At 54.3% G+C, this 23308-nt stretch overlaps 1 protein-coding gene across 1 annotated transcript; it reads left to right on the forward strand.

The window, feature by feature from the left end:
• The first annotated feature begins 1781 nt into the window (after positions 1–1781).
• On the forward strand, positions 1782–21423 carry VSX2 (visual system homeobox 2). The gene is made up of 5 exons (XM_061429438.1): positions 1782–2324; positions 3641–3725; positions 7527–7650; positions 19707–19887; positions 20616–21423. Exons 1-5 carry the CDS (start codon positions 1955–1957, stop codon positions 20939–20941), a joined length of 1086 nt encoding a protein of 361 aa, XP_061285422.1. The 5' UTR covers positions 1782–1954; the 3' UTR covers positions 20942–21423.
• The last annotated feature ends 1885 nt before the right edge of the window (positions 21424–23308 follow it).

Here is a 23308-nt window from a genome sequence, read left to right on the forward strand (position 1 = left end):
AGCTATGACAGCTTCCAAATGTGGAACCAAGATGCTAGTTGGGTTCTTGTGAAGACCTGATATCATGCTGTGTAAATGGACTCAGGAACATGGGTGCACAGTAGGCAAGGCATTATTATGGGATAAGGAGGCAGTCACTGGAGTGAACAGTGCCTGTTTCCCAGACAACCTCTGCAATGAGGGATGTCCCTGACTAGTTCTGGCTCCTATGTGAACCAGGCCAGAGCAGATGAAGACCTACCTTCCAACAGCCCTGTGCAAGGCCTCAGCTTCCATATCCTATAAGCTTTCCTCTTACTTCTCAGATTGACCTCATGGTGACCAGAGAGGGCACTGGATACTCTGGCAGTAGGCTGGGAGAGTTATGGGATTTCAATCTATTTGGAAGTGTGCTGTTGACTAGCCCAGAAATCCTGAATGGAATTTCTCACCAGCCTTGTTTTTTAGGGTCTGCCCAAAGCAACTGACCCTATCTTTATTTCCCCTTGCTTTCAAGTCAAGAAGCCCTTATTAAAAGCCTACTATATGCTATGCTAGGCACAGTGGAGAGGGAAGTATTAAATACCAAGGTGGACAGACAGTCCTCAGCCCCAAAAAGCTCACAGAAGAATTAGCTGAGGAGATGGAGTGCAGGCACTCCGGGGTCCATGGTGCGTGTGTGTGTGTGTGTGTGTGTGTGTGTGTGTGTGTGTGTAGAATTGCCTTCACTCAACACTTGGACCCAAAGGAGCCCTCCTCCCTGAAAGCAAGGAATCAGTAGCCTTTGGAATTCAGGCATTTCTTATTTCTCCGGGTGAGGGGCCTGCCTGCATAAAGCAGTTTCCTGCTGCCTCTCATGGACCAGTTCCCTTTCAACTGGCCCAGTTGGGTGCAATTCTGCAGCTTCCAACACAGGAGTTAGTCAAGGGATCCCCTGTAGACTGGGGACAGAAGCGCACCTTTTGGTTGCCCCTCACACCCTCCTCCTTCCCTCCACATTAACAATGCTCTCCTCTTCATTTGTTTGCTCAGTGAACTCTAAGGTATAGCAGACCCTCTGACTTGTCCACCTGATTGACTGGGAAGCCCTAGCTCCTAGCTCAGAGCTGGTAGGGGCTCATTACTTAATTAGTTAAGGGAATGGATAGAAGAGCAAATCTTTTGGGCGAACTTCATGCTTTATTCTAGGAAAATGTTCAGATGTCCAGCGTTGTTCTCCAGAAGAAGTCACCACCACTCCTCTTTACCTTCAGGGATCCCTACACCTGACCCCTTTATTCATTCATTCATTGGGGGATATTTACTGAGTAGCTCTTCTAAACTAGGCATTGTATCCTGTGCTTTGGAGATCCCCACATCTCCCACTTCAAACCCCAGGCCCTTCCTTCTCCCCATTGCCACCACACAGCTTGCCCAGGAAGCTTGCTCCTTCCTTGCTCTTCCTTTTCCCAGGGGTCCCATATTTGGGCTTCTTTGACCCTGCCAAACCTGAATAGGAGTTGAGGGAGGGAGGGAGCAAGGCTCCCAGTCTCTAGGATCTGCCCTCATCCCATCCTCCCACCCTACTCCAGGGACAGTCTAAGCTGGCTCTGCCCAGAATCCCCAGCCACCCACCTCCTGGGACTGCCCTGAATCTTGTTGCCTCATCTCAGTCTCTGGGGGCCCCTGCCCATGGGTGTCCTACAGAGCCCACCGGGTGCCCCGGCCCCCAGCGCCCTGGCCCCTCAGCGCTGCCTGCGGAGGGAGCTGCCAGCTTTTTGGAATTCCTAATCGCTCTTGGCCCCGGTGATTGGCTGCTCAGCTCTGACCCCACTTGGGCTGCCGCCTGGTTGGATAAAAGGGGAATCTCCTTGGGGCTCCAGAGCATTAGACATCGCAGGGGGCACCTGGGACCAACTTCGTGAAGCGGGGAGCCAGCCGGGGGGGTGGGGGGAGCACAAGACTTTCGGCCTCGGCCCCTCCAAAGAGCCAAGAGATGACCGGGAAAGCGGGGGAAGCGCTGAACAAGCCCAAAGCCGAGACAGTGGCCAAGAGTACCTCCGGGAGCGCCCCGGCCAGGTGCACCGGGTTTGGCATTCAGGAGATCCTGGGCTTGAACAAGGAGCCCCCCAGCTCCCACCCGCGTGCTACCCTCGACGGTCTGGCCCCCGGGCACTTGCTGGCTGCGCGCTCCGTGCTCAGTCCCGCAGGAGTGGGCGGCATGGGGCTACTGGGGCCCGGGGGGCTCCCCGGCTTCTACGCACAGCCCACCTTCCTGGAAGTGCTGTCCGACCCGCAGAGCGTCCACTTACAGCCGCTGGGCAGAGCGTCGGGGCCGCTGGACACCAGCCAGACGGCCAGCTCGGGTAGGTGAGGGTGAGGCTGTGTGGCTTCCCCGACTGGGGTGAGAACCGGGAACCCCACGCTGTCGGCTCTGGCTTGCATCGCCAGGCCTGCTCCTCCGGGTGCAGAAGTTGGTGCCAGGCCGAAGGGTCGCAGCGCGGGCCTGGGGCCGGCGCGCCCTGGGCCGGGGGGACGGGAAAATGCTCCCCGCGGTGGCCGGCTTTGGGCCCCCGCGTTTCCGGCAGCCGAGCTGTCCTGTCTGCGCGTTGAACCCGGTTCTGCGGCAGCGCCCGGTTGGGGCCCCACTGGAAAAGGGGCTTAGGGTGTCGGAGCCCGTGGGGCAGGCCAGGGGTCCCCCTTCTCTGCTCCACTTGGGCCGCGGCCTCCCAAAGGAACCACGCTCCTACAGCCCGATTCCGTTTCGGGCGTGAGCACCGGGGAAGCCGATGCCAGCTTAGGGCCCCAGCCCTGATGTCCAAAGTTGTCTTGCCCTTCTTCCTTCTCTCTGTTCCAACCCCCCACCCACCCACCCCGCACTGGTCAGCTGGGTTTGATTTTTCCCCTCGCGAGCTTCAGGACCACCTGGCCACCGCGGCAGCCCAAGCGGTCGGCATCCGCGATCCCACCTGAGCGTCACCGTATCCGGGATCCCGACCCTCGCGGGCTGGGGGGCCACCGAACCTACGGGCCGCTTTCCCGGCCGCACCTCTCCGTCGGCTCGGCCCTCCGCCTCTGATTCGCGCTCTTCGATTCCCCCGATTTTCCGCTCTCGTTTTATTTATTTATTTTTATTAATATCTGGAGGGGCAACGAAAAGTGGCGCGCCGCAGTCTCTCCAGTCCCGAGCGGGGCCGCACGGTGCGGGCAGTGGAAAGGGGGCTGTGCCCGAGAAGCCCCTCTCTCTTCCCGGGGTCCAGCTCTCCGCGCCCTGGGCTCTGCTCCGAGGGGATGGGGGGCCACCTTCTGCGCCCCGGCGCCGGGGCTGAGCGCAGGGGAGGGCGCTGAGCCCCGAGCACCGCCGGAGGGGGACCCTGCGACCCAGGAGGCTGTCTCGCTCCCCTGCCGTCCGCGTCCCAGGCGTGTCGGGGCCTTTGCTTCTCTTACAACGAAATCCGTCCACCACCTCCGGATTCCGGCGCCGGCATGGGTAGAAACAGCCTCGGCTTAGGGATGGGGTCGCCCTCGCCGAGGGCTTCCCGGGGAGACTGAGCAGGCCGGGCGGCTCCCCGAGGCCGCCGGGAGTGGGCCCCTCGCGGGGCTTCGGGAGCCCGACGCGCCCGGGGGTTGCCGTGCGCGCCCCCTCTCCATTCTGCCGCCTGTGCCTCCGCCCGCTTTTCAGATTCTGAAGATGTTTCCTCCAGCGACCGAAAAATGTCCAAATCGGCTTTGAACCAGACCAAGAAACGGAAGAAGCGGCGACACAGGTAAGGCCCCTGCAGCGCCTTCCGTCACCTTCGTGCTCACCCATCCCCTGCGGTCCCTAGTTCGAAGGATCGGGTCCCTTGGACCCGAATCTTGCCGGCTGTAGATCTGAGGTCCGCGGCTGTGCCGGGACGGGGAGGTCGGACCGGGAGACCAGGAGTTTGGGGACATCCTCCCGGGGCCCTGGCGTCCGGCCATGCCGGGTGAGGATTAGGAGAGGCCGCCGAGGAAGCCGCGCGTTTCAGGCTTTCTCCCCTTCTCCGGGAGAAAGGAAAGGCCTCAAATAGGGCCAAACCCTACCCAGAGAGAGGCTGGAAACACCCATATGTCATCCCGGCCTCTGCACATTAGGAGAGTCGCGCACATCTCTGGGCGGACAGGTCGGCTCTCGCCTCCCGCCCCAGCGGGTTCCTCTGCCCCCTGCCCGGCTCCCCGTTCCTCTCCGCTGTCGCTGTCAGCGCCGCCAACCCCCCTGTCTTTCTGCTCCCATCGCTGGCCAAATCTTGAGCGTGATATCCGCATGGATGGCAAATTTGCTTTCGGGTTCTGCTCCTCTGATCCGTAAGCCTCAGTTTCCTTGTCTGTAAAATGGGGAGGGAGGAGGAGTGTGTGGACCGGATGCCCCCGCCAGCCCTGGCTGGAGTTGAGTGGGCTACATTGCAGCAGACAGATGAAAAAGAGAGAGGTTATTTGGCTTTGTTTCCCTTTAAATATTTTAAAAAACAGACATCACTTGCACAAAGTTAAAATTCAGTCCTGCAAAGTAATGCCCTTGCCTGAGACCCGCGTTCTCTTCCGTGGCCCGCACCTCCGCTACCAATTCCTAGTGTAAATTTATCTGGAGGGTTTTAAGAAATAAAGGCTCGTGAGAAACAAAAATCGACCAGACTTTCTGCGGGTGCTGCTTGCAGGCGCTGCCCTGCGCTCGCCCTGGCTCTGTTTTCCCGATTCCCTCGCTGTCCCTGTGTGGGTGGGCTCCCCCCTAGGGTTCCCTCCCGACCTGTGGGCATTTCCCCCTGGGGCGCTCTCCTCCCCACCCACCTCATCCTGTGGACTTTTCCCCCTGGGTGCTCTCCTTCTCCCCACCCACCTCATCCTCTTCTCCCCAGTTTGTCTCATCCTCTTTGCACACTGTCTCTGGGTGCTTGTCTGCGTTTCTCTCTTGCTTCACTCCCGGAAATGATCCCACATTTTAAATCGGCTCTTCCTGACTTCTCAGACCCCTACAGGTTTCCACTTGAATGTGGGTGAACTTTGGCTTGGTTTCTTGGTGACCTCGGTTTGTTCCCTTCAGGCAGCTGTTTGTTTTTGTTTTGTTGTGTTTTATTGTGAACGGAAGCGTTGTTTTTAGTCCTGATCCTGGGTCATTTTTTTTATAGTCATCGTTTCAACAAATATTCATTAAAACACCTCCTATGCACCCAACTTAGGCTGGTCCCAGGCTAGCAGGTTGTGTGGGGGGGTGGCGCGTCGGTAATCCTGTCTGCCTTTGGGCTGCCGGAGGGCAGGTGGGAGTCTGGCTGACCGGCTTCTGTGCTGCTGCCCGAATTGGGGTGGGGGAGGGATTCCCCGAGCAAGGAGAGCAAGGACAGTGTTTCTGCACAGGGGCATCTCCTTGTGTGGCACTTGGAGCTGCCTGACACGCAGTCCAAAGTCCATGCTTAAGGTTCTCGACCCTCTGTCCTCACTTGATAACCTCTCCCCTGGGAAAAACTTTGGGTGCTTCAGAAGGGTCCCCTAGGAGACTGGTCAACTGCACTAGGTTTCAGGCTATTTCTAATGTGTGAGGGGAACAGATTATTGAAGACAGGAGAATGGCTGGTGCCATTTTTAATTAGTAAAAAAAAAAAAAAATCTGAGCATCTCTTGTTTGGGGAGTTCAGGTAAGAAACCTTGGACTCTGGTGGTAAGAGATGAAGATCCCTTAACCTCCCAGAAACATAGGGGGCTTGAAGGAGTTAGAGAGGGGAGTGGGGATGGAGTCTTCCGATTTTCTTCTCTTTACCTGTGAGGCTCAGTTGCAATGGGAAACTGAAGGGTCTGGTGGATTACTTCAGTCGTGTCTGACTCTTTGCGACCCCCATGGACTGAGTCCGTCAGATTCTTCTGTTCCTGGGATTTTTCAGGCAAGTCTGGGGATCTGAGGCATCATTTCACTTTGTTTCGTTTCTTAATTCCTTTCTTCCTTTCTTGTTTTTGTTTTGTTCTTTTTTTTTTTTTTTTTTTAATAAGAGTTCTCCCAAGCAGAGTCTGGCACTTGAACCACTGAATGATCTGCCATCATCTCTCTTCTTTGGCTTTGGCCAGGCCACAATAGCTGTGGGTTTTATTTTTCCTAGTTTTGAAGAAGCCGTACACGTTTTGATTGTTTATTTTGACTGTCTGTTCAGGGGCCCTTTCAGTAAGTGGCAAGAGAGAAATAGAAAGCAGCAGATCTTCAAAATTCTGAAGAATTAACTTTCTGTATACATAAGCATTCCATTCCCCCCAAGAGAATAGGAGCAACGATTTAGAATCAAACCAGTCATTTTCCATAAAGAGCAGAATCTTTCTCTCTCACACATCCCCTGTATCATCCTCCAGGATGCCAAAGCCAGCACCGGCAGGAGGAATACCTGGGGTTTCCATCCATGCTTTTCCCTCAGGCTGGGTGACATCAGGGGCTGCAGCGAGGGATTTTACCACGCCGCCCCCTCATACTGGTCCCAGGGTTCAAATCCCAGAGGCTCTACTTCAACCATTACGAAGCTGAGTCTGTAAAATCTGGACAGTATTACACCCCAGATTGTTGAGGAGGGTGCAGGTAAAGGTCGCCTAGAACTTGGTGAAATTCAGGTTTGAAAAGAGAAGAATTTATGTTGGTAAGGGGGTGTGTAGTGTATTTATTTGAGAAAGGGGGATTACAAACCCCCTAAATATCGGAGGTGGAAAACTGTGTGTTGGAGCATATCCATTTGCTAGCGAAGAGGATGTAGCTTTTACTGGACTCTTAAAGCAGTTTATGTTAATAACTCAAAATAGGTCGATGTAAATAGCTCTGCGGGGGTTGGGGGCTGTGTAGGTAGGCTCTCTTGGGATGACCAGAGTGAACTGCCCCTAAATGGGGCTCCTGCTGGGTGAGTGGGTGAGCCTGGGTGTGGTGGGATGGTGGGAAGGTGGCCCTTGCCTTCGGAGCACCAGAAAGGACAGAGCACCCCCCTTCCCCCCTCTCTGCCCAAGACTCTGAGGGCAGCTCTCCGGAGCCGGCGAGCAGGGTGGGGTGAGGGGCTGGGAGGTGCGGTTAGTTCTCCACTGTAGAAACCCTGGGGGGCTGCTGCATTTGACCTTCCGGTGAGACTTTGAACTCTTGAATACAATTTAAAAGACCAACTCTCCCGTCTGTGAGGGGCGCCTGGGGCGGCAGGTCCTGCCTGAGGCTGGGGCACTTATCTACCTGGTGAGCCCTTCGCTGTGGGCCTGGGAGGAGGAATAGGGGCTTTCTGCAGTTTCCTAAAGCTTGTATCTTAACGCCCTTACCCCAAAGCACTTTCAGGAAGATTCCCAGTATGAAATGTCCCAGAGGGCTGAAATAACGCCCTAAGCACTAGAAGGGAGTGTGGGCCCTCAGACTGGAATGAAGAAGAGTCCAGAGTGTGTGTGGGGATGGGGGCGGGAGAGAGGGGTTGTATTCAATTGCACTGGCCCAGGCTGGGTTTGGGGGCTGTTTAGGAGCCACAGGGGAGGGCTATTCTGTCCTCTCTGGGACAAACTCTTTCCATTTTCGGGGTTTGCTGGGTTTGACTCTCTGGGTTTGCTCCCCTCAGGACAATCTTTACCTCCTACCAGCTAGAGGAGCTGGAGAAGGCATTCAATGAAGCCCACTACCCTGACGTCTATGCCCGGGAGATGCTGGCCATGAAAACGGAGCTGCCCGAAGACAGGATACAGGTAAAACAGCCCTGAGTCCCTCTCTCACACTTTCTTCACCCTCAGGGACATCAACTGCCCCAGGCTCCCACATACCCCTCTTTCACCCTCCTGCTCCAGTGTGGTGCTTGTCTGTAATCACCTCCTCGTGCAACAGTTCATTTAAGCAGATTTTAGCTGAATACCCACCACGTGAGATGGGTGCTGCTGGAGGGACTGGAGACTTGGCAGACAAGACGCGGCCTATGGCTGCAGACTGTGGGCTTCCTGAGGAGTATGGCAGGCCGGGAGAGGCACCTGGGTGGGTCTAGGGTTCTGAGCAGGGTCTCTGGCGCGCCAGGTGTCTCCCAGGAGGTAAACGTCTGCTTCAAGGCCTGGGTGCCTGGGGGTGGAGGGGAGCTGCCTCCCCTATGAGGAAGACCTTGCCCTCTCCCTTCCTACCTACTTCCCACTGCCTCCATCCCAGCAGCTGGTCCTGCCCAGGGCTCCTGCTCCTGGACGTCTCCTGGACCAGCCCAGGAGGCGCTCATTAAGTCGTTCCCCTCACCTCCTTACTGGAGAGTTTTGTGGAGAGTCAGCCCTGACTGGTTGGGGCTGTCCTCAGCTGTGCTGGGCACCAGGCCTCCTTTCAGCAGCAGCAGGATCCTCCCAAGTCCAGGACTCCCCTTGGCAGACAGGAATGGGTTGCTTAATCATTTCTCCAGGAGGAAATGAAGTCTGATGATTCTCCAGACAGGGCCTCCAAGGAAGGAGGGCTGGGGTGGAAAAACATTTCCAGAAGATTTGAGGTTGCCATAGCTAATTCAAGACCTTGAACCAGAGCTGCTTCTGTCGGGACACCTGAGTGGCCCGGAGTAGTTGACCTGCCAAGGCTGGGAAAGGCAGGGAGGGTCCGGACTTCCTGAAACCGTTCTGCTCCAAATTTCCTCCTCCTTTTTGTCTCCAGGTGTGATCTGTGTTGGGGAGCAGGGGGAGGAGCGGGGAAGGGACAAGTCCAGCAAAGGAACCAAATAAGGTGTGTAGGTTCTTTGCACTCGCTTGCTGGAGAACCAGAGAATGGGGAATGAAGCGAGAGCTGCTTTTCCAGAAGAGCCTTCCTCTCCCCTGGAAGTCTATTGGGAATTTCAGCCAATGGCTTTAGACGGTGACACTAACAATAAGCTCAATTATTCATAAGCAGATTATCTGTTTGGTACATTATCCATGGTGGCCTGGATCCATCATCCCCACCCAACTAAGTTCCAGTGGGGAAAGGCTGGATGTTGATTTTGAATCCTGTGTGTGTAAGCCAAGACCCAATCCAATTCATGTGTGGTGGTAACCCCTACCTGGTCTTTATTAGGGTAGAGCTGGTCCTTACAAGCAGCCAGGGTTGGTGAGGTTGCCAGACTTCCCCTTTGGTTGGTTGCACGTTTGCACTATTGACCAGTAGAATGGAACAGCTCGTCTCTTGCAGTGGTTGTCCTAAAATCTGGCCGTGGTGGTGGTAGTGGTGGGTGGGAGAGTCCAAAGGCTGTAAGGAGAGCTTGCCCTCAGCTGTAACTGCATTGCTATAAACGCTCAGCCTGCAGACTCTAGACTTCTTAAAATTGTCTGAGGGGTTGTCTACAGGTTGGTGTCTGAAATCACCAGCACCAGCATGGAGGAGCCAAGGGTGTGGAGTACATTGATTCCCTGGACTGCAAGGATTGACTGTGGAATCTGTGGCTATCGGTGAGCCAAGGCAAGGGTCTCTGTAACTCTTCCAGCACTGCCCAGTTCTTCAGCTACATGCTGCCCCCAGAAGGTGTGAGTTATCAAATGGCCCAATCCTCAAATATTTTGAAGCTTCCCAGGTGGCATTAGTGGTAAAAGAAACTGCCTCCCAATGCAGGAGACTAAGAGACACAATACGGGTTTGATTCCTGGGTCGGGAAGATCCCCTGGAGAAGGGCATGGCAATCCACTCCAATATTCTTGCTTGGAGAATCCCATGAGCAGAGGAGCCTGGTCCTCTGAGTCCATAGAGTCGCAAAGAGTCAGACACGATTGAAACGACTTAGCACGCATGCCCAACCAAATGTTTTACCAAGTGGCCTGGGAAAGGACTTCACATCTATTAGTGACAACTACCTATCAAAGCTCCAACCCGCAGAGCAATTCCCGTGTGGCTGGTGTTCTAAGTACAGGGCGTGCACAGGAGCGGCAAGGTGGTGCAGTGGTTAGGGACACTCACTTCAGAGTTGGACCATCCTGGCCTCACCAGGTACCAGCTGAATGACTGTGGGCAGGTCACACTTCACCAGCCTGAGCCTCCATTGCTCATCTGTAAAATGGGTATGACAGTGGCAGTTGCAGCTGTGATGAAGCCGTGTGTGTGGTGTTTAGCAGCGGCCCAGCCTGGGGCCCGGCTGTCCACCTGGGGCTGACCATTCCACCAATGGATGCACTCTGTTGTTGTTTAGTCATGTCCGAATCTTTTGTGACCCCACGGCCTGTAGCATGCCAGGCTCCTCTGCCCTCTACTATCTCTTGGAGTTTGCTCAAATTCATGTCCGTTGGGTCGGTGGTGCTATCTAACCATCTCATCCTCTGCCACCTTCTTCTCCTTTTGCCATGAAAAGAAGGAAGGGGGGAAGTTATTAGAGTCTCCAAGTCTGAAGTTAGACATCCTCAGGTGGAATGGGAAGGTTAAGGGACTGGATATTCAATCAAGGATCCAGATCTTAGTTCTGGCTCTGACACCGACCAGGTATGGCAGAAGCCAAGTCACTTCCCATCTCTCATCTGTGAAAGGAAGAGGGGGAGTCCCTCCCAGCGGGCCGTCTGCTCAGGGTCACCTCTCTCATTCCGACTCTGGGCTGCCATTGGTAGAATGTTCGGCCCCAGGTGGACAGCTGGACCCACCCAAGGAAGCCCCTGGATGTGTCTGAGACCTACTGTCTAATGAGAACCCAGTGTAGATGTGAAAAGTCAGACATGTGCTGTGCTTAGTCGCTTTCCATGCCTTTTTTCATCACTTCTTTACAACAACTAGCTGAGTTAGATGCTATTCTTATCCCCACTTTCTGGATGAGGTAACTGAGGGGCTGAGAGGTGAAGTAAGTGGTGGACTGGGATTCAAACCCAGTACCATTCAAGTACTATCTCAAGAGAGCAAATGAAGGTAAAGGGAACACTTATGTACAGAAACTGGAATAATTAATGCCAATTGCAGTGATGAGGGGTCAAACCCCTTAATAGTGGCTGATTTCCTCAACCTTTATGCTTTGAGGGCAAGCACTTTCCCCCTCTACATCTCTCTAAGTTGGGGTGAAGGGATAAGTTGCACTGTTAGGGGAAGAAGAGATTTCTAGTATTCATATCAGTTCAGTTCAGTTCAGTCACTCAGTCGTGTCTGACTCTTTGCAACCCCATGTACCTCAGCACACCAGGCTTCCCTGTCCATCACCAACTCCTGGAGCTTGCTCAAACTCATGTCCTTGAGTCAGTGATGCCATCCTGACTTCATCAGTCATCCTCTGTTGCCCCGTTCTCCTCCTGCCTTCAATCTTTCCCAGCATCAGGGTGTTTTCCAAGGAGTCAGTTCTTCGCATCAGGTGGCCAAAGTATTGGAGTTTCAGCTTAGCATCAGTACTTCCAATGAATATTCAGGACTGATTTCCTTTAGGATGGACTTCATATCAGAGCCAGATGCAAAATCCTTTCTGTGTCTCTGAGAAATGCTAGGATGTGGCATTCTGGAAGCCCCCACCAGATGTCAGCCCTGGGGAAGAGGAAATGGTTTCCAGACTGAGTTTATTTCCTCTGTGGGTCATTTATTCTCAGTATTTTGATACATTTACTTATGTTTACTGTATTTTTTTCTGACAGAAGTTATACTTATTTAGAATGCCTACATTACAGATGAGCAGGTGAACAGAGCCATCTCACCTCCACTCTTAGCAACCTGGTATGTTTGGAAGGATGAGGTTTGGATTCTCTGACTAGCGCTGTTCCATTCTGTCTCTTTTAACGTGGTCCCTGCCCAAGGGTGGGGAACAAAGTTTTAGAGGGTTCCATCCCAGAAGTTAATAGATAACCACATGACTGGGAAAAGACTGCAGTGTGTCTCAGCCGGGGAAATGGATTAGAAACACAGGGCAGCTTTTTATTTTTTACTTTTTTAAAAAAAGTTTTGGCTGCACTGGGTTTTTGTTGAGGCATGCAGGCCCTTCAGGACTTCCGTGGTGGCTCTGCATTAAAGAATCTGCCGGCAATGCAGGGGATGCAGGAGACTTGGGTTCAGTTCCTGGGTGGGGAAGATCCCTGGGAGGAGGGCATGACAACCCACTCCAGTATTCATGCCTGGAGAATCCCATGGACAGAGAAGCCTGGTGGGCTCCATGGGGTTGCAAGGAGTCAGACACGACTGAAGTGACTGAGCATGCAGGCTGTTGTAGGGCTTACCCTGAGGCATGTGGGATCTTAATTCCCTAATCATCCCTTGCACTGCAAGGCAGATTCTTAACCATTGGACCACCCGGGAAGTCCCAGGGCAGCTTTTAAAAAATTACTCATGCCAGAGATTTCCCTGATGGTCCAGTGGCTAAGACTCTGTTCTCCCAAAGCAGGAGGCCCAGGTGCGATTCCTGGTCAGAGAGCTAGATCCCACATGCTGCCACTAAGAACCTGGTGCAGCCAAATAAATAAATAAATATTTAAAGTAAAATAAAATTACTTGTGCCAGCCTCCCACACTTAGCAACACTGATTTAATTGGTTTGGTGTGTAGCTATGGCATTTCTTTTTTTTTAATTTTGGGGTACACTGGGTCTTCATCGCTGCACAAGGCTTTCTCTAGTTGTGACAAGCGGTGGCTACTCTTTTTTTTTTCTTTCTCAAAGTTCTCAAATGCCTTTATTTTGAGAAACTAAAATTGAAAATATAACTTCAAGATTTCTAGACTATTGTATTATTTTTTCCTTTTAAAAAATGTATTCATTTTTAATTGGAGGATAAATGCTTTACAATTATTGTGTTGGTTTCTGCCATACATCAACATGAATCAGCCATAGGTATACATATATCCCCTCCCTCTTGAACTTCTCTCCCACCTCCCACCCCATTCCACCCCCCCTCCACCCCAGGGATTCATCTTTAGTTGCCATGAGCAGGTTTCCCATTGCAGGGGGCTTCTCTTGTTGTGGAATACAGGCTCTAGGGCTCAAGGGTTTCAGTTCTTGCAGCACATGGGTCAGTATCTGTGGTGCACAGGCTTAGTTGCTCCGCAGCATGTGGGATCTTCCGGGGCCAGGGATTGAACCTGTGTCTCCTGCATTGGCAGGTGGATTCCCTGGACCACCAGGGAAGCCCTGTTTGTTTTTAAAGCTCTCCAGGTGACTGTATGTAACCAGTGTAAAAATGCTGGGTCAGAGGCTCAGGAAAAGTGTCTCTGCTTTAAGTGAGTTAATATGAGTGGAAGAAAGTGGAGTATTGGGTGACACAGTGAAATGACCTGTCCAGGAATTCAGGGAAGGATGCTCCCTGGGCCTGCCAGGAAACATAGGCAGAGCTGCCCTCTAGTGGACATCAGAGGCTACAGCAAGGTCAAGCTTCTCTGAGCCTGAAGCTGGGACTGGAAAGGGTGTGCTGAAATATGTTGTCAGAAGTGCTGAGTGCGTGTGGAGTGCGAGGTCGTTAAATCACGCCAGCAACTAGCGCAGATTAATCAGCTTCCAGTCAGAGGAGAGGAGGGAAGGTAGGTGAATGTGTTGAAAACTGCCACGGGGCTGAAGAAGCAGGGCCTGATAGCCTGGGGCAAGATGGGAGGGCAGGGCCCGGGGGTAGCCAAGGGGCCAGAATGTGCAGAATATCTATTATGCATGGTGTCTCCTTTAGGGGGTGACCATGGAGGGACCTCAGAGGGAAGGAGGCCTGGGCATGTCATCATGTGGGGCTAGAAGGCTGGGAGCTTTCAAGGACAAGAGATGCCCTGCTGCTGCTGCTGCTAAGTCGCTTCAGTCGTGTCCGACTCTGTGCGACCCCAGAGATGGCAGCCCACCAGGCTCCCCCATACCCGGGATTCTCCAGGCAAGAACGCTGGAGTGGGTTGCCATTTCCTTCTCCAATGCATGAAAGTGAAAAGTGAAAGTGAAGTCGCTCAGTCGTGTCAGACTCTAGCGACCCCATGGACTGCAGCTCACCAGGCTCCTCCGTCCATGGGATTTTCTAGGCAACAGTACTGGAGTGGGGTGCCATTGCCTTCTCCAAGAGATGCCCTGGTTACCCACAAACGGGACAGAGGGCTGACAGTGTGGCTGGCTTGAAGGGTGCCCTGGACCAGAAGAGCATCCCTCTGGCAAGAAGCCCTTTTATGGATCCGGTCCATCCGTGAAGGCACGAGCTCTTGGGCCCCTCTCCGCCGGCTGTGGAGGCACCAGCTGTGGACAGCCAGAGGCCTCCTTGCTGGGCTCTCTGAGTGCTACCAGGGCACCACCTGTGAGAGGAAGTGCACCAGGAAACCCAGGCTCCTCCTTGAGCTGGAAGACTTCACCACTCTCCCTCGCCTGGGACTCCCAAGTTAGTGACCCTTAATGTCCCTTGTGAGCCCCTTCTCAGGCACTTGGAGGCCTGGAAGAGGAAGGCAGGGCTCTGATCCTTGCCAGGGTCTGCATACCGGTCCTCCTGAAGAGTTCCAACCTGACTTCCTTGGGCGTGGAGTAGCGGCTTCTAGAAAGTGTGCAGTCTGGAAAGTAAGAGAGGAACTGAAGGAGTACTGTGGGTTTGCCAGAGCTAAGGGACCAAGGAGGAAACAGGGCCTAAATGAAGGAATCTCAAAGGTGGGAGATGAGAGGACCCGGCTTATGTGAATAGAGTCACCGAGCATTTGGTCATTTGTCCGTAGAATTCATCCAGCACCAGGCCAATGTTTTCCAGTTCTTACAACATGCTGGGCGTTTCCCATGCACTATTCTATTGAATTTTTACAACAAACCTGCGAGGAAGTGGTATCATAGGGCAGACAAAGAATGAGAAGCTCAGAAAGGTTAAGAACATGCCCAAGTTCACAAATGCAATTGGAGGCAGAACAGAGTTCTCCAGTCCAGGCCTTTTAGCTCCGTCTCATAGCCGTCTGCATAGGTGGTCTCTTACATTTGAGCCTCAGGGGTCTGGGATACATTAGAAATGCAGGGGGTGTTGCACGGGGCATCTGTTTGGCCCCTAGAGGGGAAGTCTAGTCTAGTGTTAGTTACTCAGTCGTGTCTGACTCTTTGAGACCCCATGGACTGTAGCCCACCAGTCTCCTCTGTCCATGGAATTCTCCAGGCAAGAATAGCAGAGTGGGTTGCCGTTTCCTTCTCCAGGGGATCTTCCCAACACAGGGATCGAACCTGTGTCTCCTGCATTGCAGGCAGATTCTTCACTGTCTGAGCCACCAGGGAACCCCCTAGAGGGGAAACTAGAGACTATCTGTATTAAAATCTTACAGCCTGGAGGTTAATTCTGTCCCCCCCCCACACCTCCTGGGGTGGTGGTTGATATTATTATTTGTCAGTCCAGCCTCGCTGCAGGGCATGTCTTGGAAGAGGCCAAAGGAGCAAGTAATGCCACTAACGAACCTGCTCCCTGCACAGACTCCCACTGACTTTCTGTGCCTCCACTGAAATAAAAATGAAAGTGAAAGTCGCTCAGTCGTGTCTGACTCTTTTCAACCTCATGGACTATACAGTCCATGGAATTCTCCAGGCCAGAATACTGGAGTGGGTAGCCTTTCCCTTCTCCAGGGGATCTTCCCAACCCAGGGATCAAACCCAGGTCTCCCGCATTGCAGGTGAATTCTTTATCAGCCTAGCCATAAGAGAAGCCCAAGAATACTGGAGTGAGTAGCCTATCCCTTCTCCAGTGGATCTTCCCGACCCAGGAATCGAACTGGGGTCTCCTGCATTGCAGGCGGATTCTTTACCAACTGAGCTGTCAGGGAAATCAGAAGTAATAATAACTAGCATCTGTTGATGCTAGGATGAGATGAGATGAGATGAGGATGAGATGAGATGAGAATGAGATGGTTGGATGGCATCATCAACTCGATGGACATGACTCTGAGCAAGCTCCAGGAGTTGGTGGTGGACAGGGAGGCCCGGCATGCTGCAGTCCATGGGGTCACAAAGAGCTGGACACGACTGAACAACTGAACTAAGCATCTATTGAGCACCTTCTGTGGGACAAACACTGATTTTAGGCACCCCTCACTTATTTCATTAATCCCCAAAACAACTCAGAAAAATAGATATTCTTATTTTATGCTTGAAGAGACTGAAACTGAGAGAAGGCAAGTAACTTGTCCAAGATGACTTAGCAATTTTTGTCACAGTTGGGAATTCCAGTTCAGGACTACTTTCAATGCGTCTGGCAAATGTTTAGGTTCTGCACACATACTGGTTGCTTCCCGGAAAGGAAGAGAAACGCAAGTATGAAGAGTGGTTAGGGTTAATTCTAATTCCTTGTCCACTTCCCTCCAAGGCACCAATGCCACAGCTTCTCTGCCAACTGTCCTAAAGAGAAATTGTTTTGGCTGTCCAGGTTTCTTCTATAAATTGGAGCAGCATCTGGTATTCAAAGAGAGCCAGGCGTTTCAGGAACCCATAACCAAGGGTCCGAATAACTCCTGGATTGAATGACCAGCTGGCGCCAACCCCTCTGGGACTGTCTGTGGACAAAATCTGATCCGCAGACCAGTTATTCATTTGTCCAAATCAGGAGACTGGGGAAAATGGTTCTGTTTACAGGTCTCAGAAATGATCTGAATCCCAAGTCGGCACCACCTTCTTTGGTGTTCCAGTAAAGATGCTGTTTCCATCTGAGAAATCAGAACTGATGGATCTGACTACGGGGATGTGCTGCTGCTACAGAATGTTACATAACATGTAGTATATGCACCGCGTATTTTTTCTAAAATCCAAAACAGTCTGGAGTCTGGCCCGCCCCCCCGTGGGTTCCAGCGGCCTTGTTGTTCTGTAATACACTGTATTCAAGCAGGAAGGTCATCTCCTGCCCAGGAGGCAGAGGGCTTACCTAAGATTCATCAAGATAGCCTTCTCAACCTTCTGTGGTCAGACTCGGAATTCCACATTGGAATTCCATCTCTAAGGGGTTCGCGCTTTGCCGTCTTCTCTGTCAGGTGGATGAAACCAGAAGCCACGTACACCTTTCTGTGGCTTATCCCTTTTAGATGCCCCCCCTGTGTGAAAATGTAGCTTAAGACACGTGAGTACGTAGAGGACCACCAAGCGCTAAGGGGGAAGAGGGAACAGGACAGAGGACAGAGGTCTCAGACAAACCGCAGGCCTGGGGTATTGCAGAGGGCCTGCTGGACAGGCAGGGCCGCTGGGGACAGATGTATACACAACGCAGAGCCAGGCCAGGCGGAGGGCCGAGTTCCTCCGAACTCCGTTGCGCACCGCTCTGCGCTCCTTAGCGTCCAGAGCGCAGCCATCTAGTAGCCTTCCGGTGACATAGACCCATTCCTTGACCGGGTTCACTCAGTGCGGTCTGGTTCAGACCGGGGTGGCGGCCTTGCATTGGTTCCACAGCTTTCCAGGAGGTGCCAAACCCACTGGTGGCAAACGTGCAGCTCACCGGGGGCGACGCCACCCGGGGGACTGAGGGGTGGTCGTTTTCTAACAGGCGCGGGCGCGGCTCAGTGTGGGGTTGGAGGGGTCGGGGTGGGGGGCAGTCTGAGGCCGCATCTCTCCCATTTTTAGAAGTTCCTAGTTATTTACAAATGAGGAAATGCTCAAACAGGGTTCACACAACCAGGGGCATTGTAAAGGTGGGCACTGATCATGCGGTCTTTCCGCAAAGCGCCGGTGACCGCGGAGCCCTTAGAGGACCGGCCTCGCGGGGGCGCGGCTGTGCGGCCGGGGCGCCCCCCTTGGCGCCCCCCTTTGCTGGATGAGGCCAGCCACGCTCCGCCGCAGTCCCCGGGCCTCCCGGAGCTGCCGGGGCGCTCACTCCGCCACCTGGCGGCGGCGGCGGAGGCGGGAACCGCAGGGGCGCACGGATTCCACGCCTCCTCTCACCCCCCACCCCCGCGCCCAGGCCTTCCCGCGGCCGAGGCAGCAAAGGGTTAAGCTGTCAGCGGCGCGATGTTAAACAGGTGTCAAAGGCGCCCCATATATCTGCAGATTGAAATCAAATTCTTCGCCGTATAAAAAGATAAATTACCCAGGCGCTGCCGCGCGTCCCACTCATCACGCCAGCGCCAGACGGCAAGCAATTTTTTTTTTTTTAATGTGCTAACGACCTAATCAAGCAATCAAGTCGGAGAAGATTGCAGAGTGACCGGGGCAGCCATCTGCCGGCGAGCCCCGCATTCATTTCCCGCGCCCCCGCGCGTGGAGAGGGGGCCGGGAAGGGAGCTGCCGGGAGGAAGGGGAGGGGGAGAAAAATCCTAAACAAATTAACACCCAATTTTCCCCGTCTAATTAGTTAAATGAGGAGTGTTTGGGGTCCCCCGGGGAAGGGGAGCGGCTCGCGGCGCGGTTCGCGCTGCCTCCCCAGCATTAATTAGTGCGGGTCAATGCCGCGGATCCCGGGAGAGCAGCCGCTTTAATTTCCCGTGATATTTCAGTGCCTGAGGCCCATCGATTCAAACAGAAATTAACTTATTTTTCAATCAGCCCAGGGCTGCCCCTGGGGGTGACTCTTCTTTTGCCGCCTCCTGAATAGAGCTGGAGCAATTTTTCATCAAAAGCTGAAACCTCCGCCGCCCGGAGGGCGGGGGGCGGGGGCCCAGAGGGAGGGGCGGGGACCTGGTCCAGACGAGGGAATGGAAATCGCCCAGGAAACTAATAGATTTTTCCGAACCCGCCTCTGCCCTCCCCTCCCCCCCACCGCACCCTCTACTTCTGGGGTGCTTGGGCGTCTCACCACCATTACCACCACCCCAGGAGTCAGAGCCTGTGGAGCGGCTGTGAGAGGAACACAAGGGGGACACCGGGACCCCAGGTCCTTCCTGCGTCCACCCGTCTCCCACGGACTGTTCACCAGCTTGAGGGACAGTGCAGCTGGCCTGGCCCTGACTCCTGTCAGCTGCCGGAAACCTCAGGAAAGCTGCTTGGGGGGACCAAGACATAACCCCCTCCTCCAAGCATGGCCGGGACCTTGGGATCGCCTCCAAAAACCCGGCTGGGTGTCGCTGATAGATCCAGCGAACCCCGTGCTCATTCCCACCCTGCAGCAGTCAACTTCGGGGCCAGAGAAGCGCCCCCTAGCGGTTATCTCCCACCGCGGTCTTCTAGGTCCCCACCTTTACGTGCTCTACTCTTCACGAAGAATTTTATCTTCCCTCCCTGACTGAGGGATGGCTGCCCAGCTCCTCCAACTATCACTCAGGGTTAAAGTCCAAACCTGTGGAAAGTGGGTGAGCGGAGGCCCCACAGGGATTGATCAGGACAAGGCAGAGAAGGGAGGCTGACTCAGGCCTCCTGGGAGGGTCCCCTGCCCAGGGCTCTGGGTAGGTTCAGGCTTCCTGACACCTGGATGAAATGCCTTGTGCTGCCTGAGTCCACACTCACCTCGCCCGCCTGGGACTGCCCTGGCCTCTGGAGTTCTGGTGTGGAGGAAGAGCCTGAACCAAAGGCACTGCTAGTTCATCCCCTGAAAAGGACTCTGTCCCTCTGCAAGTCAAACAGGGATGCTGGAGGTGTGAACCCTTGTATGAGAGCTATGAGGCTCAGATTTCTCAGCGGCAAACAGGACCACATGGGAACTGCCCAGCTGCAAGACCCAGTCCGGGAGGCATCTTATTGCATCACCCTAAACTGCTTTGATTGAAAAAAAATTTTTTTTTGCCCATCATATTCTCGCAGAACTTGTATCTCACTCTGGACACTCTGAACCAAGAGGAACCCCAGGGGTACCGAGGGGTGGGTGAGCTTAAGTAAGGATGCCCTTACTTGGAGAAACCAAAGTCACCAGGGAATGGGGCCACTGGCAATCAAAGAGGTGTAGCCCTTAGCTCCAGGCAGGCAGACACGGGTGGGGGGGAGGGGGCGGGGCGGGGGCTGGCCTCTGCCTCATAGAGGACGCCCCTGACCTGTTCCTCCGCACCAGCAGGTCTGGTTCCAGAACCGCAGAGCCAAGTGGAGGAAGAGGGAAAAGTGCTGGGGCCGAAGCAGCGTCATGGCCGAGTATGGACTCTACGGGGCCATGGTGCGCCACTCCATTCCCCTGCCGGAGTCCATCCTCAAGTCCGCCAAGGACGGCATCATGGACTCCTGCGCCCCGTGGCTGCTGGGTAAGAGCCCACACCCTCCCTGGGGTCCTGCCCCTGGAGCGAGGGGAGCGGACTCCCGAGGAGGGGACAGAGCCCTGAGGCAGGAATGCCTGGTGGCCACAACAGCCTGGCGGGAGAGAGGCCCCAGGAAGCTGGCCTCCCAGTCTCCCTTGGGGGAGGAGGGGGGCTCCGAGGGCAGGCTGCACCCAGGGCTGGGTGTCTGCCCCTCGGTGTCTAGGACTCTCATTCTGTGGGTTCTGTCACTCTGTAAGGAGTGGGTGGCTATTGCCCCAGGGGATGTATCCTATTCCCTTGCCAGAGCTGGGGTTGTGGCGAACGAAGTCGCCCCTCTTGGGGGCCCCGAGGTCCCTTTGGCCACCATTCTGGCTTTGCCCAAAGGACTTCTTCCCCCTAAATCTCCCCACCTGCCAGTTTGTCTGGGGTTCGGAGATCTGGAATCCCAGAGGGAGGGCGGGGGAAGCAAGTGCTATGCTGGTGAAGGGACAGACAGGATCCCTGGGGTGGGGGTGCCAGGAGCCCAGGGACGTGGCTCGGAGGAGCCCTCTGCCGGGCCTGGTGGTCCGCCGCAGCCTCCGCCCCCACCCCTGGGACGCACGTGACAGCGGTGTGTGTAGTAAGGCTTTCTGCTCGTCCTTAATTCTGGCCTCTCTCTATCTTTGCCGTTTTTTCAGTTCAAGATGGCTTTCCCAGGCGCTTTTCTAAACCCGAATACCAACAATTCTTTTTAGGGATGCACAAAAAGTCGCTGGAGGCGGCAGCCGAGTCAGGGAGGAAGCCCGAGGCGGAGCGCCAGGCGCTGCCCAAGCTCGACAAGACGGAGCCGGAGGAGCGGGGTACCGAGCCCCCCGCTGCCATGTCCCAGGAGGAACTGAGGGAAAACAGCATCGCCGCGCTCCGAGCCAGAGCGCAGGAGCACAGCACCAAGGTGCTGGGGACTGTGTCCGGCCCCGACGGCCTGGTCCGCGGCGCCGAGGAGCCGGAGCGAGAGGAGGCCGCGGAGGAAGACAGGCCGGCGGAGAGGCTGAGTCCAGCGCGGCTCGAGGACGTGGCTTAGGCCAAGGGTGCGCGCAGACGCTGGAGCCCCAGGACTCTGCTCTCCTCGGGGGCCTGTGGTGTTGCGAGGTGTTCTCCCAGGCGAGGCCTGGGCCCCGCAGGCCCTCCGTGCACCACCCCCCGGGTGACTCCAGGCACAACTCAGTTGTGGCTGAGGCTTTGGGCCACGCTGAGACATCCCTACCTAGTTCTGACCTGTCCAGCACCTTCCTCATCCTCACAGCCCTGTCTCAGAACCCTTCCTGCTGCCCCAGACCACCCCCTCAGGCTGCTTCCACTCAGTTCTTCGGCTACTCTCACTGTCTGAATCCACCTCTGGTCTCTTGCTCCAAAGTGCCCTCCTTCCCAGCTCTGTAGCCACCGGTGGATTCTGTTCTGCCTAGACCCAAAGCCCTCAGCTGCAAATACTGCCACAGCGGCCCCGGGGATGGAGAACCTGCTTTCCACTCTGGTGTCCGGAGCACCTCAGCCCCCCAGCAGAACTCTCCTTCCCCTTCCGCAGTGTGGGTGTCCTGTCCTGCCAGCCACCGGGCACCTCTGCCCGCCCCCACCACTGGGGCCCAGATTCCAGATTATACTTGGAAAGCCTCGGCCTTGGGCCCCTCGGCCAGCCTTCATGTCATGCCCTTCAGAGTCAGCGTTGGGAACCCGCCCTCCACACCCAGCCTGTCCCACTGTTCCTCCCCGCAAAGATGCCAGTGTCACAGGGGGGTGGTGTACAATACCTGCAGTGAGGCCAGGGCGGGCCCTGCAGCGAAAGGGCACCTCTCACAGGTGCTCTAGCTACTGACCCTTTGGGAAGCCAAACCCTCCAGCCGGGACCCTTGGGTATGTGTTCTGGAACATCCTGACCTCTGATACCCTGCCTGTGACCCTGACTTGCTGTGCAAGGCATCCTTCCCCTAGAGCTTCTTGCAAATTACTGGCTTGCTTGAGCCCTACCTTGGAGCCACCCAATCCAGCTGTAAAATGAACACACAGGAAACCACACATCTTGACTCAACTTATCCAGGTCATTCCTGGAGTGGGCCTGGGGCTATAAATAGGCATCATGAGTTGATCACGAGAAGGGCTTGAGAAAAGCTGAAAGGAGAGTAGGGGAGGAGCCAGTGTTAGACCCAAACTATAGGCACACACACCTTCAGGCCAGCTGTGAGCTGTGGAGCGTGTTCTCTAGTCAGGCAGTGATGGTGTTGGAAGAGGGGACGGGGTTTCTTCCTGTCTGCTGATGGGACGACTCATCCATACTGATGGCGTCTTTGCAGCGGTCCCTTCCACCCCCAGGCCAGACACATGTCCCCCTCACTCCCATGGATTTTTCTCTATCATCCCACCCACCTTTGCAGGGTATCCCTTGCAAGAGAAAGGCCTGAGACAGTGAGTTGGGATTTTAATTTCATATCAGAAGTTGATTTCTTATTCATTCCGTTCATGGACCTTTCCCCCAGTTCTTCTTGTCTTTGTCTCCCTTTGGTTTGAAGAGTTAGATGGTAGCCCCTGGTGTGTAAATAATGTACATAGAGTCAGAAGAAAGAAACTTGAAGTGTTTGAAATATGGAACTGTAATAACTTCTAGGTATTCAAAACCTGTGATTTCTGTGCCATTTTCTGTAAAGATACAAGTAAGAATAAAATTGATGTAAAAAGAGCAGGGGAGGGATTCAGGAGTCCTCTGTGGATGAGCAGTGTCTGTTTGTGTGTATGAGTGGTATAAAAAGTATTGGGTTGGCCAGAATGTTCATTCAAACCCTGACCAAACATTTTGGCCTACCCAATAAATCAGTGAAGTCATGTTTAGGTCAAAATGACTACATTCCTATTTTAAAATTACTACTACTGTAGAGGCACAGTGGCCTGCTTTTCTCCACTAAGCCGACATCACCATTTGTCACTGCAATATGGGACCCTCCTCCATTGCAGGCATAACTGGAATATCCCAGCCAGTGAGCCCCTAAATTATTACCTATGACTGACTCCTCCCTGTTCCCCACACAACAGATTACATTGACCTTTCCCTCTGGTCCTTACTTACAAACAGCCCTAGTTCCTTCACATCTCAGGTGAGGCCCACAGCCCACCTTGGCCCCCAAGAGCCCCGAGACCCTTCCTTTTGTGTACACACATGCCCTCGAATATCTCACCCACAACTCAAACAGTAAAAGGACAATGAATGGAAGAGGCAGAGGCATCTGCAACTGAGAGTCAGGTAAACTAAATCCCTGGAGAGGAGAAGCAGAGTAAACAAGGGAAACGGTAAGGGGAGAGCGCCTGCGATGGCTTGCAGACACCTGCGCCCCCCTGTCCGGATGATGTGTTGGGTGGAATTACAGGATGAGAGACCAGAGGGAGCAGGCTTGGCTTACAGCTG

Source organism: Bos javanicus, chromosome 10, assembly GCF_032452875.1.
Source record: "Bos javanicus breed banteng chromosome 10, ARS-OSU_banteng_1.0, whole genome shotgun sequence".
In the NCBI taxonomy this organism is placed as follows: domain Eukaryota; kingdom Metazoa; phylum Chordata; class Mammalia; order Artiodactyla; family Bovidae; genus Bos; species Bos javanicus.